The 18210-nt window shown below is 34.8% G+C and overlaps 1 protein-coding gene across 4 annotated transcripts in view; it reads left to right on the forward strand.

Moving 5' to 3' along the window:
• LOC111152770 (nuclear factor of activated T-cells 5) overlaps window positions 1–18210 on the forward strand; it is a 107789-nt gene that overhangs the window by 59800 nt on the left and 29779 nt on the right. For 3 of the 4 annotated variants that reach the window (XM_022511393.1, XM_022511394.1, XM_022511395.1), the window contains 4 exons: window positions 1407–1965; window positions 7177–7369; window positions 10152–10342; window positions 12831–13003. In XM_022511393.1, coding sequence (XP_022367101.1) covers window positions 1407–1965; window positions 7177–7369; window positions 10152–10342; window positions 12831–13003 — 1116 coding nt within the window. Of the gene's footprint in view, window positions 1–893; window positions 956–1406; window positions 1966–7176; window positions 7370–10151; window positions 10343–12830; window positions 13004–18210 lie in introns of all 4 variants that reach the window. The other variant, XM_022511396.1, reaches the window with a different exon arrangement.

Below are 18210 nucleotides of genomic sequence, written 5' to 3' on the forward strand. Positions count from 1 at the left end.
TTTTAAGTTTTATCCTGCTGCTTTAACACAGTGGCACACTTGGCTATAGATAAAAACTAATTTTAGATTTAAACATATCTGTTAGTTCTGTCACATGTTAACCTATTTTTAGTTTTGTGTGTGTATGATTATGAACCTTTCCATATCTCATACAAGATCAAACGGTATTTCTAAAATTTTAGAACTGACAACTTCCAACCTTAACATTATTAGTGTGTGTTTAAGGTTGTGCCATAAAGGATTAAAGTACTAGTATTTTTCAACAAGCTGTTCTGCCAGTTGCCACATGTTTTATAAAGATCTACTTAATTCTTTTTTTGCTAGGCATAATAAAGAAATGGCTTTGTAAGAGACCTTTTTATATAAACCGATTCTAGTGCTTCCCCAGCACTAGAATTTTTTGTTTAACTCTTTTCTGTTAGGCTTCAGTCAATAAAAGTTATTGTTACTTGTATAAAGAAATTTCCTTAATAGTTAAAATCAAGCAGGCCCTTTAAAGAGAGAGGAAATGAATAGGGGAGCCAATTGCTGAGTGTGTACCAAGTACTTTGTGAGAGAAATCCATCCAATAATCAGTCTTAATCTACTTTTCATTCTGCCATAAAGGATGGATTTATTTATTTTAGGTATTATGGTTTTGAACGGCCATTTCCAACTTCTGGATACCCTTAGTGGTTGACTTCCCTATCTTCCACTGCCCAGCATAGTCCAAATCAAACTTTTTCACTTTTATTCTAGATTTTACAACAATCATAGTGACGGTACCAGTTCCATTTTGCCTCCAATTCAGTTGATTATATATTTTTTCTATTTATTTCTCATTTTATAATTGATATCTGGAATAATCAATCAGCAGCTCTTTTCTCATTTATTTTCTCATATTTTTATTCCAGGATTTGCCTCTGAAGCAGGGAGTGTCTGCATTAAAAATGACCTGTAGTTCTCTGCTTCATAGGTTAGAAACTTATTTTAATATTTTGTGGCTAAGCACAGTCCCACTTTTCAAATTCTATAATGGATTACTTAATTGGCATTGAATGTGGACCACAAGCATATATTTCATATTGGGGTTTTCTTTATTATTTTAAATGATTAAAATTCAACAAGAACATCCAGCTGAGGCAATAAAAGCTTTATTCTTGCTTTACAACTTAAAACATTAAATTAGATTTTTAAAAATCTATCAATTATAACACAAGTAAAATATTACTATTTGGGCATTTTTTAAAATTGCATTTTTTAGGCCTTGTATTGCTTGAAGCCTTTATATTCTAAAACTTAACCAAATTCCAACTATTCATTTTGGGGAAAAACAATCAGTTCACGAATCACATTTTCAATGGGACTGCTAGCCAGCATAGGTGAAAATATGTATAGTGTATTTACTCTTAAATTGTACACCGCAGATGCTTCTTCAGCTCCCTCCTCTTCCTCCATGGGCGGTGCTTGCAGCTCCTTTACCACCTCTTCCAGCCCTACCATTTATTCTACCTCAGTCACCGACAGCAAGGCTATGCAAGTGGAGAGCTGCTCCTCAGCCTTGGGGGTAAGTAACAGAGGGGTAAGTGAAAAGCAGTTAACCAGTAACACAGTTCAGCAGCATCCATCAACACCGAAGAGGCACACAGTCTTGTACATCTCACCACCACCTGAGGACTTGCTGGATAACAGTCGGATGTCCTGCCAGGATGAGGGGTGTGGATTGGAATCAGAGCAGAGCTGCAGTATGTGGATGGAGGATTCCCCCTCCAACTTCAGTAACATGAGCACCAGTTCCTACAATGATAACACTGAGGTACCTCGTAAATCACGAAAACGAAATCCAAAGCAGAGGCCGGGGGTCAAACGACGAGATTGTGAAGAATCTAATATGGATATATTTGATGCCGACAGTGCCAAAGCACCTCACTATGTGCTTTCTCAGCTTACCACGGACAACAAAGGCAACTCAAAAGCAGGAAATGGGTTGGTATTCACATTTTTTAAAGTTCTATCACCATTGTGCAAAACAAAACAAAAAATAAATTATTCCCAGTTTTTGTAGTTGTTCAACCCAAGTGTGCATATAAAGCAAAGATACTGATTTTATCATTGAAATACATGAAAATTCAAACTTAAAATTACCAAGTTTCACTAGAGGAAAACATATTAATAGATTTTAGCAATAGGTATCTTATTCTGGGTATGATTGGTAGAAAATAATCTGTTTTGAAATAACCTTTAAATTTCAAATGGATTTAAAAATATTTTTACTCAGACAAATAGCTTGAGTGAAATGGCCCTAGTTGACTCAAAACATTTGAAAAGGGCTAGTTTGTGTTCTCTCATGTTGTCTCCTGATTTGGTTCAACCCATTTCCATTTCTATGAGGATTTTAGACTTTTTTCTTTTGATGAAAACAAGAAAAAACTAAATTGATGGTTTGATTCCTATCATTTAGATTCATATATTTATTTTAAGCTTTTTCTTTGATACATTGTGCTGACATTTAAAAAAAATAATTTATCACTAATTGTTTTTCCTCTGTTTCTGGGTTTATGTATTAGAAGGGTGATAGAACAGATCATGGTACATGTTTGAGTTTTCATTCATCTGTGCCAGTTCACAACACTCACTATAAATATATCTGAATATAAATATATTTCAGTGGCTATAGTATAGGATACTGTGACTTATTTTTAACTTTCTGATTCCTTTAGTACTTTTATTATATTTAATTCCTACACTTTTTAAGTTAGATTTTCCTGTAATACATTCAATATAATTTGATAAAATTTAACTCAGTGGATTTTGAGAGATTACTTTTTTGGGAAGCAAAATATGGTTCTTTAGTTGATCCAGAACCTCCTACAATTTCAGTTTGTTACAAAGAGTGATGGAGAAGCTGCTACTTCATGACATCATTCTTACCTTTTAAGTTAGATATCTGGTTGAGTATTATAGAGAATATTTTTAATGTATATTAAACTTGTTCTTAGTTGTCAGTACATTTTTTACGTCATTTATCTACCATTTACCTAACATTTAAGCATAATTATACTATACTGTTTTCTCCTCTCATTTAGAACTCCTTTGGAGTGATATAGTTAAATAAAAGTAAACATTTAAATGTTTTTTCTTTTTAGAAAGTCCAGATTAGGAAATTATCTTAAAAAAAGCAAACAACAAGATATACCCTTTCCTAAAATATTGCCATTAGCAGAGCCAATTCTAGAACATAGTACCTATAAAATAATGCTCTGAAACATAGTAGCACAGATTTAAAAGGCTCATGTATATCGGTCATTAAATACAGTATTTATTTGGGCTTCAATGCAGAAAAAAAATTTTAAGTTTCAGAAGAGAGATTTTCATTTTTATATTGAAATAAATGTTAATGGTCCAAATGAAGAACAAATAAAATTTTGACATAGAGTTAGTCAACACACATGGTTTGCAGTTCCTATTAAAGAGAATATCTTGACCTACATCTTTTCTGCTTTTGTATGATAGATATATCTTAGAAATGATTTGAGGTTACCCAGGGAAAGTATAATAACATTTGTCAAGACAAAATCTCTCATGAAATAATTCATGGAACAGAAACTCATCAAGCAGCAGAAGAAATGTCCAGCTTCTTAGGTAATGGAAAAATATTTGGCACTAGCAAATAGAAATAATGGAAGAAGTTTTCATTTTGAATTTGTAAGAACTATATCAAGGAGAGGATAAAACCTTATATAAATATATAGAAAAGTAGGCTTTTCAAAACAGTTATTAAGTGGATCTCAAGCTAACACCCTATATGCTTCAAAAAGAAAGGTGTTAGAAACATGAAAGAAATTTAGAAATCTTTTGAGGAATAAGGTATATTTAGCCTTAGATCTAATGTGTCATAAATTTATAATTTATATAATGTACATATAGGAAATATAGTCTCAAATATGTTGTAACAGCAGTTTGTTGATTTTCAAGATGAAAATAGCATTTTTGTATAGTTAAAATGTTATATAAAAGAGTTTGTTAAGAAAACAAAATCATTTGAAAAGGAACTACTTAGTATTTAAACATTTCTAGCCATGTCATTCTTAAATTCTTCAACTAAACATCCTGAGAATCAGTAACCCTATGTCTCTTTATAGATATTTCTAGAAATTAAGACATTATGTCATCTGGATGTGAAACCCTTTTTAGGCACTTCGTAATGGAAGTTATTTTTTTGTGACATAGACAACCAGAAGGATATGCAACCCAAAGGAATTAGAATGTCATCTTAAGACTTCTGAAGAGTAGGCCAAAACAGTGGATTTACCTTTTAGATGTCATTTAAAAGTAAAATCCCATTAAATCCATTTAAAAGTAAAATCCCCAATTAACTGCTCCTCTCTTGTTTGTTCTTCAGACATCATGCCTTAAAAATTAGTAATTTCATTGACTACTTTTCCAAGAATTAGTTGACATTTTCATTGTTTTATGTGTCTAAAGATCTAAATATATATATATGTGTGTGTGTATATATATATGTTTCATCTTTACATTTGAGCCTTAGAGGTCCTGGCGTCCTGGGATCGAGTCCCACATCGGGCTCCTTGCTTGGCAGGGAGCCTGCTTCTCCCTCTGCCTCTGCCTGCCTCTCTGTCTGCCTGTGCTCGCTCACTCTCTCTCCCTCTGTCTCTGTCAAATAAATAAAAAAAAAAAAAAAAAAAAAAAAAAAGAATATATATACTTGTCAACTCACTTAGCAGTCTTCATCCCAAATGAAATACTTTGTTTTACTGAAATAGTAAAACTCGTTTTCATCTGTTTATCCTCAAAAATATTAGCTTGGCTAGCATAAGTGAATATAAAAACTGTATCTTGCTAGTTCATTGACATATGCTAAATTTTCCTGGTATTTCAAACTAAGTGTTCCCTTTTCTTATTATAAGATCAATAGGTATTACAAACATTTGGAAAAATGCAGAAAAATAGGAGAAAATAAATAACCCATAATCTAGTCACTCTATAGAACTGCTTTTAGCATTTTGCTATATTTACTTTTCAACAAATATTTGGGGAGTATACATAGTTTCTGTAAGTGAATATTTTTGCTTTGATTTTAAAATAGGTAAAAAATGATGTAATTGTAGGTTTTCATAGATAAGAGCAAATGTATTGAGAGCACATTGTATTGAAAGCAAATGTTTGAATTTCTACCCAGAATGATGAAAATAGGATTTGTTTCCCATTGTTCCAGTTTCAACTCTTTGATTCGTAGAATTTATTCTTCTAGGGCCTTTTAAATGACTTACAGAGGTAATCTTTGACTTATGTCTGTCAAACTTAAATGAATATGGCATTCCTTGGCCAGTTAGGATCCAGTCTTTCTCACCTTAATATTTTAATAGATGCTCTTTTTTTCTTCTCCTTTCCTTTCTTTGTTCCTTGTTTTTTCCTATTTGCTTTCAATAACGACTATTTTCTTAGCACCTTTGGTTTTAGGAATTGTGCAAGTTTTAGGGAGTATGAAGATGATGGAGCACAGTACTAGCCCTCAGAACTCTCCTACTTACCTTGTCAGTGTTAGTGCATTCCTTTGCATTCCTTCTTTTCTCCATTCTTCTTTCCCTTTCCTAGCCATGAGTTTCACCCCAGTCCCTAGTTCCATTGAGAATACGGTATTTCCTCCTCTTGTTATTGATAATAGAGGCAACAACTTGGTTGGAGATGAAGGGTTAAACATTAGGGCCATTTTTAAGGCTTCTTAGCCACCATTGCTCTTCTTTGATTCATAATGTTCCTCCTGGGACCTATTTGTTTTTGGAGATTTTTGTCCGAGGTCATCTCTTGGCTCCTGTATTTTCAATGTGAGTCATATAGAAAATGTTATAGGCCATGACATTTTATTTTATTTTATTTTAAAGATTTATCTATTCATTTGGAGGAGTACAGAGAAGAGGGAGAGAATCTGAAACAGACTACCTGCTGAGCTCAGAGCCCAAAACAGAGTTGATCTCAGGAACCTGAGATCTGAGCCCAAACCAAGTCCAACCTTAACTGACTGAACCACCCAGGAGCCCCTGCCCCCTGGCTCTATTTTAAAATACACATGGATAGGGGTGCCTGGGTGGCTCAGTCAGTTAACTGTCTGCTTTTGGCTCAGGTCATGATCCCAGGGTCCTGGGATTGAGCCCCATCTCGGGCTCCCCGCTCCTTGCTCAGCCAGGAGTCTGCTTCTTTTTCTCCCTCTGCCCCTCCCCCTGCTTATGCTCTCTCTCTCTCTCTCTCACTCACTCTCTCTCAAATAAATGAATAACATCTTTAAAAAAAATGTACATGGATAATTTTAAGTCTATTTTAGAACTAGTAGTATTGTTTTGTATTTGTCATATTTGCAGTACTTCAGATTAAATGTATTGACGTAAAGTCCTAACCACCATTTTTTTTCTTTGAACATACATTCCACATAGCAAATGCATAATAAACAAACATTAGAAATACAATTTTTAAAAATTAAAAAAATTAAAAATTAAAAAATTTTAAAAATACAGTTTTAAAGAATAGATTTCCTATCTGTAAAGCCCAGTTATAAAGATTTTATATGCTAAGGACTTTAATTATTTAATCACAAATATAAATACTCTGAAAAATTACACTTCTAAGAAAGATAGTTTAGAGTAATTCTAGTTCCCCAATACAAATTGGGTTACTGATATTTTATTATAATTTTTTCAGAAAAATTACTGAGAAAGATATCCAAAAGAATATGTATGCTACATGTAGTTTTAATTGTTTTATTAAGGCCTTTTGTTTATTTCTTTTTGCTACCCCCACATATCTTTTGCCTTGCAAGTCTGATTAGAAAATAATAATAGTTAATCTTGTAGCTTTAAAATTTGTTTTGACTGAAGTACAATGTGAAAGGTTACAATGACATCAGCTATTCTCTTAACCTGTTATTCCTGGCTTATTACATTCAATCTTCCTTCCCACCACACATATGTATTTTTCATTTTTGTCTTGTATAGTTAAATTTTATTTAAAACTTTTAAGAGATACTTTGCTTATGGAATGTATCTTCCTTTAGGCTGTATTGTCAGTAAGATAATTAATTGCTTTTAATGTTACTGCCTATTCTGTTTCTTCCTTTATCTTAGCTGACTTTTGTAGAAAAAACTCATTTTGATACTTTTTCCATGTTGTGCTTTGACTTCTCAGAACACTGGAAAACCAAAAAGGAAGTGGAGTAAAGAAGAGCCCTATGTTGTGTGGACAGTATCCTGTTAAAAGTGAAGGAAAGGAGCTGAAGATAGTTGTACAGCCTGAGACCCAGCACCGAGCTCGGTACCTGACTGAGGGTAGCCGTGGCTCAGTAAAGGACAGAACACAGCAAGGCTTTCCTACAGTAAAGGTACTTATTTTATTTTTCAGTATACAAAGAATTTCTCCAGTTTCGTTTTTAACCAGCAAAAGCTGCCTACAATAGAATAGTAGAATTATTAGATATATATAATGGAAATTAAAGCAAAAGTAACTAAATTGTAAGCCCATTATTGTTATTTTTATTTCATTTGAATTTTAGCTTAGATGAAAGAGGAAGTGAGAATGTATTCTGATAAATATTGGAAAATCATGAATTATGTTCTCCTTATATTTGACATTGGTAGCAACTGTATTCACTTGTTCCCAAACTTAATATTTAAGAAGATATTTTAAAGTGGATTCAAAAAAATATTATAGAAATTATTATGAGCTTGGGAAATAAGGTTTTGAGATGGCTAAAGAAATCAGGACTGTTCATCTCAGAAAAGAACTGGTTGAAAATAATTTAAGTCTTCAGTTTAAGAGTTAGGGTATTGGGGCACCTGGGTGGCTCAGTTGGTTAAGCAACTGCCTTCAGCTCAGATCATGATCCCAGGGTCCTGGGATTGAGCCCTACATCAGGCTCCCTGCTCAGTGGGGAGCCTACTTCTCCCTCTCCCTCTGCTTCTCTGCCTGCTTGTACTCTCACTCTGTCAAATAAATAAATAAAATCTATGTTTAAAAAAAAGGATTAGGATATCATTGGCGCATGGCTCTGATGGTTAAGCATCTGCCTTTGGCTCAGGTCATGATCCTAGGGTTCTGCAATCAAGTCCCACGTTGGGCTCCCTGCTCAGTAGGGAGACTGCTTCTCCCTCTGCCTCTCTCTCTCTGTGTCTGTCACGAATAAATAAATAAAATAAAAAAAAAAATTAGGATATCAGCTGGATCTTCATCTTTTCAGAATTTAGACTAAAAGAAAAAAGAAGCTTAAATTTCAGCACCTGGGAAACTTAGAATATTTCTCTTTGAAGACAAACCAAAAAAGAGTTGGGCGGGGAATATTTAATAAGTGTTTCTGTTTCTTATAAAACATTAAACAGGGTGGAATTTTGGCATAGTAAATTCTTGTTAAATGCAGTTTGTGAAAATGTTAGTTGAACAGTATTCAGTTGGACTGCCTTTCATTTTAAATTTTAATAAAATATGGTAGAATCTTGGGGTCAGGAAACCTGTCCGTGGCCATTTATAAGGTTGGTTAATATTCAACAACATCATTCTTTATCCCTCTGCTACTCTTCACACCAACCCATCCTTAGTCCCTCATACTCAGGACAAATAATAGGTGAATAAGAAATTTCAGTTATGCTTTCTGTAAATACTTATCTGACGAGAAGTGTTGATAGTTTGGTCAGTATTTTTAACCCAGTTGCTCTGTCTTTATGCGTTAAGTACTCTCTGGTCAGAAGTATTATTAGATTGTCTAACTGTGATAGGGAGTGAATTGCCTGACCTCAAAAGTTTATTTATTCTTTCATTCAACAAATATGCACCCCTTTATGTGCCAGACACTGTTCTGGGTTTGAGTAGATTGTTTATTTATCTGTTTATTTCCCTCGTTTTGATATCTTTTCACAGATAGAGCCATACGGGTTAGAAAAGATGTATGAATTTTTTTTTTTTTAAGATTTTATTTATTTATTTATTTATTTGTTTGTTAGAGAGAGAGAGAGCGTGAGCACAGGCAGACAGAGTGGTAGGCAGAGGCAGAGGGAGAAGCAGGCTCCCCGCAGAGCAAGGAGCCCGATGTGGGACTCAATCCCAGGACGCTGGGATCATGACCTGAGCCGAAGGCAGCCGCTTAACCAACTGAGCCACCCAGGCGTCCCCGATGTATGAATTTTTTAAAGCCTTTTGGTATACATTGTACAGGTTATTTTGTGACTTTATGCATTCTCTTTTAGCTCCTTCAGTATTTAACTATATAAACATGAACAAAAATCTGCATTGGAAACATTTTTCCCCAAATGCTGTTTTAAATATTTATTTATTCTTCACCATACAAATTATAATTTATGAAGGCTTGTTAGAGACCTGAAAGGACCCATAAATCCTGGTCTAAACTAACAGTTTTCAAACCATAATTTTTTTTTAAAGATTTTATTTATTTATTTGACAGAGAGATCACAAGTAGGCAGAGAGGCAGGCAGAGGGGCGGGGGGGAAGCAGGGTCCCCACTGAGCAGAGAGCCCGATGCGGGGCTTGATCCCAGGACCCTGAGATCACGACCTGAGCTGAAGGCTTAACCCACTGAGCCACCCAGGCACCCCCAAACTATAATGTTTTGGCCCATGATTTCATGATGGTGTGTGTGTCTATCTAATCTATGCAGATGAGCTCCATTTCCCTTTTATTTATATAGGAGCACTTCAGACACTTTCCTATTTACTATTAAAAGAGTAAAAAATTCAGTATGTGTATTCATTTGATGATGATAATAATGATGCCAGTAAAACAATTTAGTGAATTTTCCATTAGTGATGGTGGTAAATTTTGAATAACCCGCATGCTTTGGCAGTCCATAAATTTATAAATACCTAAAGGACTCTGTATTCATTTGCATCTAGTTGTACAAATTAATTATAAATGGTAATTTATCATTAAACATATAAATTTTCCTCAAAGTGTGATTATTTCAGAATTAAAACTTACGATTTCCTACAGAAACTTAGCCAACTCTCCTTTTTATGAAAATGTTGTACTTTTGTTTTTCTTGAGGATTTAAATTATTTCCTTATTGTTATCCAGTTATAGGACTTGGTCTTAAGTATTTGATTGGACAATTAGATTATTTGAAAGGCTAATTTATGTTCCGTGTTATCTCACTCCAGCTGGAAGGCCATAATGAGCCCGTAGTGTTGCAAGTGTTTGTGGGTAATGACTCTGGTCGAGTGAAACCACATGGATTTTATCAGGCCTGCAGGGTTACTGGGCGAAATACAACACCCTGTAAAGAAGTGGACATTGAAGGCACTACTGTTATAGAAGTTGGTCTTGATCCAAGCAACAACATGACACTGGCGTAAGTACTTACTATAAAAAAATGTTTCAGTATACATTACACTTTTGCAGGGGGCTCAAAAAAAATTTAGTTTTTAGTGTAAAAAAAATAAGACTTTGAGTATTTTATTAAAATGTTTTAAACATTACAATTACAGAAATAGATTATTGCAGAATGGTAATGGGTTAAAATGGACTCTTTTGCCCTTTGCCGTGGAATTCCCATGATGAAAGGCAAGAAAACAAAAGCCAGGTGGAATGCTGACTTTTTAAAAAATAATATGGACTTACTTTTTGGAATTAATAAAAGTAACATTAAAAAATAAAAATTACAAACAATTTGATTTGCTTTCCTAAATTCTGCCTTTTCTCCCCTCCTAAATTCTGCTTTCTTAGTGTTTGCGTTAGAAACTTTGATAGACCATTCGCGGTACCTTGACCCATCTTGATGTGAAAAAGCATATTGTGTTTATTTCACCTTCTGTGTTTATTTTCCTATATTAAAAAAGAGTATTTTTGGGGCGCCTGGGTGGCTCAGTGGGTTAAGCTGCTGCCCTTGGGTCAGGTCATGATCTCAGGGTCCTGGGATCGAGCCCCGCATCGGGCTCTCTGCTCAGCGGGGAGCCTGCTTCCTCCTCTCTCTCTGCCTGCCTCTCTGCCTGCTTGTGATCTCTCTCTGTCAAATAAATAAATAAAATTTAAAAATAAATAAATAAAAAATAAAATAAAAAAGAGTATTTTTTTCATCTTATGGATTTTCATTGCCTAAAAAAATATTAGAAGTGTTAATGATATGAATTAAAAAATTTTTCCCTTAAGCCTTTTGCTAAGGTCCTTTAATCCTAAAGTTGAGCCGTAACAGCAGCAGATATATTGAAAAGGGGTAGACTTACATTGTAATTATTTGTATTAGATAGCTAATGACATTTCTGTATTTAATTCTGAGTTTCCTTTTGAAAGCCATTTTGAATAAGTTAGTAAGAGGTTAATTGGAAAGGGAAATTTTGAAAAATATTTAGTAAAGACTTATTTTTTAACTTTTGAAAATTGTAAAAATAAACATATGTAGTGGAAGAAAGGAAGGAAGTTACTGGTTATAAAAATAGTGCTTATTCACTATAAGTTGAAAATACAGAACAATAAAAAATAATAAAGAAAAATAAATAATAAAAAACTAAAAACATACCTCTCAAAAGCCAACTTCCCAGAAATAACCACTTTTTTTTTTTTTTTTTTTTTTTTTTTTTTTTTTTTTTTTTTTGAGAGAGTAAGCGAACAAGAGAGAGAACATGAGCTGGAGGAGGGGCAGAGGGAGAGGGAGAAACAGGCTTCCCTTTGAGCAGAGAGCCAAATATAGGGCTCAGTCCTAGGATCCTGGGATCATGACCTGAGCCAAAGGCAGCTGCTTAACCGACTGAACCACCCAAGTGCCCAGTAACCACTATTTTGATATGTATTTTTCTATTCTTTTTTTCTGATAACATTGAAATAATACTGTACCCATTGTTTTGTAACCTTGCTTTCACTTACCATCAGCATATTCCATATAGTAAATATTATCTTATAGCATATTTTTTTAATACATATGTTTTAATGGCTATATAGTGTTCCGTTCTTTTGGAAACAGTTGCTAGTTTTGTGTGTATGTGTGTTTTGTTTTTTGTTTTTTTTGTTGTTTTTTTTTTAGTAAAATTCATTCCCTTTATTTTAATATATAAATTTGCAAAAATAGAGGATGTAGTTATTAACAGGCAGTTAGGATGCCTGACTGGCTCTTAATGTCAGCATTGCTAGTTTGAGCCTCACACGGGGTATAGAGCATGCTTTAAAAAAAAATAAATTAAGGGGCATCTGGGTGGCTCAGTCAGTTAAGTGTCTGCCTTCAGCTCAGGGCATGATCCCTGGGTCCTGGGATTGAGCCCCTGCTCAATGGGGAGTCTGACTCTCCCTCTCTTTCTGCCTCTCCCCTGCTTATTCTCTCTCTCTCCAATAAATAAATACAATCTTAAAAAAAATAGAAAAAATAAATTAAAAATTTAAAATGGCAAAAGTATCTCTTATAAACCCTTATGTTCAGATTTTGAAATAGTGATTTTGCTTTACTATTTTTCTACTATTATTATGAATGAAAATTCGGCAAGAATTATGAATATTCAGAATTCACCCTTCCATACTTTTTAAATGTGGAAACTTATGATTGTATTACATTTTCAAAAAATTAATAATTAGCAAATTTTTTTTTAAAAGAAACTTATTTGGGGCATATGTGTGGCTCAGTCAGTAAAGCATCCGACTCTTGATTTCAGCTCAGGTCCTGATCTCAGGGTTGTACGTCTGAGCCCCCGTCAGGCTCCACACTATGTGTGAAACCTGCTTAAGAAGATTCTCTCTTTCTCTCACCACCCCCTTCTGCCCCTCCCCCCCTAAAAAAAGAGGCTTATTTGGTTAAGAATATTGTACTATTTATAAAACAGAAAATATCAGTTAATGTCTTTTTCTTTGTGTGTTAGGGTGGACTGCGTAGGGATATTGAAATTGAGGAATGCTGATGTTGAAGCCAGAATAGGAATTGCTGGTTCCAAGAAAAAAAGCACTCGTGCCAGATTGGTTTTTAGAGTTAATATCACGAGGAAAGATGGCTCCACTTTGACACTGCAAACACCCTCTTCTCCGATTTTATGTAGTAAGTAAGAAAATATGTATTGAATTTTTTTCATTTTCTGTTAATTTGCAGACATCTCTAAATTTCAGATGTATCATATGTTCTAGCTTGTGATCTTGCAAAACTTGAAACATTTTAAAAAGCTGTAGTCAAATTTTCTAGACTAAAAGGTGGATAATATCAAATAAAATTCTAAAGGTGTATAGTATTTTGTAGTTCCCTATTATCCCATACTAATTTTAAAAGTAATTTGAGGGGACGCCTGGCTGGCTCATTCGCTAGAGAATGTGACTCTTGATCTCAGGATCATGAATTCAAGCCCCCGACACTGGATATGGAGCCCGCTTAGAATTTTTTTTTTTTTTTTTTTTTTTAAGTACTTTAGGGGCACCTGGGTAGTACAGTTGGTTAAGCTTCCAACTCCTGATAACAGCTCAGGTCTTGATCCTCACAGTCATGCATTCAAGCCCCGTTGTTGGGCTCCATGCTTAAGAAAATGTACTCTGAATGGTTTACTTGAAGTAAATTATAAATACAAAGGATTTTTTTGGTGTATCTTTATTGTGTGGTAAATTGCTGTGATCCTAAGTCTATTTTCTATTAGAACATAAGAAACACTAAGGTAAGCAGAACTTTGTGAATATACAGTAGTTGGGAGTTCTGATTACAAATTATGGCATTAAATTACAGTGTTGGGAAGTGGGAAATAAAATTCTTACTTTGCTCAACTTGGCTTACCTTGTATGGATTCCATTCTATAGTTGATGAAACTGAGACTTACAGAGATTAAATAACTCCTTCAAGGTCACACAGCTAGCAAATAGTAAGACTAGGATTCAGAGCCTCTGCTTTTAACCGCTATGCTCTTTTGTCATTGTAATCACTTAGAATGGCAATGCTGAAACCAAGTTTAAACAATTCATTTCATCCTAACCATAGCCTCTGGGTCGTTAAGACTATGGTTAAAAAAAGAGATTATTTGGGGCGCCTGGGTGGCTCAGTGGGTTAAGCCGCTGCCTTCGGCTCAGGTCATGATCTCATGGTCCTGGGATTGAGCCCCGCATCGGGCTCTCTGCTCGGCAAGGAGCCTGCTTCCTCCTCTCTCTCTGCCTGCCTCTCTGCCTGCTTGTGATCTCTGTCTGTCAAATAAATAAATTAAAAAAAAATTATTTAATGAACCATTTCCCCTACCTAGGAGATTTATTGGTGTAGTTTAGATTTTTTATGAATTAAAATAGATCTCAGTTCATATTGGGGGATTTTCCTTGAATACCTATATTTTCCCTTCCATTTCTTTTTGTAGAAGTCATTTATTATGGAGGTGTAGAATATTTATTTTTATTTCTCTAGTTGACTATTTGTCACTCTTCATCTGCTTAGAGAAACTGGATTCGATAAACATGAACAATAATTTCTTTGAAAGAAAGGAGTACCAAAAAGGATGTGGTCTTGCCATTTGTGACAACACAGATCAATCTACAGTGTTTTATACTGAGTGAAACAAGTCAGACAGAGAAAGACACATACTATATGATTTCACTTATATGTAGCATCTAAAAACAAAACAAATATGAATAAACAAAGTAGAATAAGACCTATAAATACAGAGAACAAACTGGTGGTAGCCAGGTTGCTGGGGGATGAGCAAAATTGGTGAAGGGGAGTGGAAAGTACAAGCTTTCAATTATGGAATGAAAGAAAATAAAGGTGGTGCAACATAGGGAATATAGTGAGTAGTATTGTAATAGCATGGTGAGAGATGGTAGCTATACTCCTGGTGAGCATAGCATAAGGTATAGAGTTGTTGAATCACTGTATTGTATACCTGTAACTAATGTAACATTGTATGTCAATTATACTCAAATAAAAAATTACTTTTGAAAGAAGGAAAAAAATTTTTTAAAAGGGGGGGTACCTTGGCAGTTATAGTTCCCATACTTCTTTTAGTTTTCAAATACGTTTACATGATAATTTTCACATTTATTTCTTATTAAAGTTATTTTTATAGACTTTCATACAAACAGGGTTTTTTTCCTTAAACTAGCTTAAAATATTTCTAATAGTAACTTCTATGAATATCAATTACATCTAATCATTTAGGTAAGAATCTAAGCCTCCTTTTTAAAAAAAATACTTATTTAAGTAATTTCTACCCCCAACTTGGAGCTTAAAGTTACGACCCCAAGATCAGGAGTCACATGCTCCTCTGAGCCAGCTGGGTACCCCTAAGCCTCCTAAACTGTACATTCCTAGTGAATCAGTGATTTGGTTTTTTGAAAAGCTATCATTGTATGTAATGAATGTCATCATTCTTTGTTTCTTACTTGATCAATTTTACTTGATCTTCATGGGTTTTCATTAAATACAGTACCTAGCAGTCTGTAGATTGATCAATCTTTTTATTTTTTAATTGGCAACAAAATGATATATTTTTAATTTTTTATTACTTTTGTTTAAATATTAAACTAGATGTACAGAAAAAGGTAATAATGTCAATATTACTTTCACAGTATTATTTTATCTCTCTCTTATACTCTGTGGCTTATATATATATATATTTTTTAAAGATTTTATTTTATTTATTTGACAGAGATCACAAGTAGTCAGAGAGATGGGGGCGGGGGAGGGGGTGGAGCAGGCTCACAGAGAACCCAGTGTGGGGCTCCATCCCAGGACCCTGAGATCATGACCTGATCCGACAGCAGAGGCTTAACCCTATGAGCAACCGAGGTGCCCCTACTCTGTGGTTTATAAAGCACTTTCATGTATGCTGAGGTCTTAGGAATTTAATAAATGTTTACCTTATAATTGGAGTTAGACACATGGGAGTTGAGAAATTGAGATGATAATGCCAATTTAACTACTGATAAAACTGTTAGAAAGAGGACTTTTTCATCCCAGAGTAGGGTATATCTATCCATCCAGTCAGAGCAGTTGTAGGCTTCTTAGCCTTCTACAGTTGTAGGCCTCTTAGCAACTGTCATAAACCATCTAAAATGTCTGCTTTGGGTCACCTGGGTGGCTCATTTGGTTGAGCGGCTGCTCAGGTCATAATCGCAGGGTCCAGGGATGGAGCCCCAAGTCAAGGCTCTTAGCAAGAGCCTGCCTCTCCTTATCCCTGCCACTCCCTTTGCTTGTACTCTCTTTCTGTCAAATAAGTAAATAAAATATATTTTTTAAAAGTTTAAATAAAATGTATGCTTTGTGCATGTAGGCAGTTGCAGAAGAGGGAGGAAAGAAGACTGGGCTAATCATGCCTAAGCCCTGGTTCCAAATCCACTGTAGTTAAGTCATTTTTCCTCTCTAGTGAGTATTAATCTAATGGAGTTCCTATTAATAAGAGTACTACATTATCCCATTTGATCTGGAAAACAACTCTGTTATTAATAAAATAGAAATGATTATTTTCATTTTTTATGTAATAGAATAGGGACAAAACTGTTGAGAGTAGGTAGATAAGAGAAAATCTGATTTTTTTTGTTGTTCATTGTTTTGAGCTGATATCTCCCATAAAATATAGGAAAGAGGGGCGCCTGGGTGGCTCAGTGGGTTAAAGCCTCTGCCTTAGGCTCAGGTCAAGATCCTGGGGTCCTGGGATCGAGCCCCGCATCGGGCTCTCTGCTCTGCAGGGAGCCTGCTTCCTCCTCTCTCTCTGCCTGCCTCTCTGCCTACTTGGGATCTCTGTCTGTCAAATAAATAAATAAAATCTTTAAAATATATATATAGGAAAGAATTAATTTTTATCAACTTTAACATAATAGTGGATATACATTTTAAGTTGTATAGCTTATAATTAAGGTTCAGTATATAGGCATTTAATTATCTTAAATTCGCATACAGTTAGGTTCATGCTTTCCCATAATATTTTTTTTTCTTTTTTCTTTTATAATAGTTTACTGAGATATAATTTGCATACCATGCAGTTGAGCCTTTTAACATGTACAGTTTTATCATATTCACAAAGATGTATGACTGTGACCATTATCTAATTTTAGAACGTTTTTATTGCCACCAAAAAAAGAAATCCTGTACCTCTTAGCAGTCACTGTTCATTCCCCTGTTATCCCAGACCCTGGAAACCACTATTCTACTTTCTACTGGATTCTGCTGGATTTGCCTACTCTGGACATTTCCAATAGGGGCCCTGGGTGGCTCAGTTGGTTGAGCGGCTGCCTTCGGCTCAGGTCATGATCTCAGGGTCCTAGGCTCCCTGCTTAGCAGGAATTCTGCTTCTCCCTCTCCCTCTGCTCCTCCCTCCCTCTCTCCCTCTTCCCCTCCCCATCTGCTATTCCCTTTGTCTCTCCCTGTGTGTGTGTGTGTGTGTGTGTGTGTGTGTGTGTGTGTGTGTTATGAAGAAGTAGCAAGATTTGAAGCTAGTAGAGCTAGGCTAGATTTGTTTTATAGGAACTTGTGTGTTGAGCTAAAGAATTTGAATTTTAACCTGTCCACTTTAGGAAGCCTGAGGCTTGCACTTAGACTTTAGAGGGGGGAATATGAGGGAAGAGAAAAAGTAAACATAAAAATAATACACAGTGAAAGGGCCCCCAAAATCCTTTTATTTAAAAAATTTTACAAAAGAATGTTCCATTATGGGTTCCTGGTTTATGTTTATTTCCATGAATATAACCTTTTTGATAGGTTTAAGCAATTGGAATAGAAAGAGAGGTAAAAAGGAAATAGGTTAGTAAGAAGGGTTAGAATTGGAATGGGAGGTAGAGGGAAACAGGAAGATGAGAGGGAGGTAGAAGAGGAATAGGGGCCAAAAGGTGATAGAGGTGGAAGGGAGGAGAGGAAGCAGACATTTGGTCTTCCAGCTAGAGACACTCAGTGGAAAGAATGCCTATTGCCAGAATTCATGTTGTGCTTTGTGACACTGAAAAAGAAGGTCTGCTTTTACTTGCTGGTTTAACAATGACCATTAGATCCACTACCTGTTTTTTTGTTTGTTTGTTTGTTTTTAAGGGGATAGAAGAATTATCACCTTTTATTTTCTTGACCTATTTCTATTTCTCCAGGCAATACAGGTATACATGGTTTTTGTTTGTTTTTGTATATTGCGTGCATTATGTGGTGATACTATATCAAATTAAGAATATCAATTTTCATACTTTTTTAGTATCTTCCCTACTATGCTAATTTTTAAGATATAACAAAATTAATTAGGCTTTCTTCACAATAATATATAATAGATTAAATCTGACTGAATTTCATAAGTTTCTACTTCCCTT

The sequence above is a fragment of the Enhydra lutris genome, unplaced genomic scaffold, assembly GCF_002288905.1.
Source record: "Enhydra lutris kenyoni isolate GAN:26980312 unplaced genomic scaffold, ASM228890v2 scaffoldscaffold30, whole genome shotgun sequence".
In the NCBI taxonomy this organism is placed as follows: Eukaryota; Metazoa; Chordata; class Mammalia; order Carnivora; family Mustelidae; genus Enhydra; species Enhydra lutris.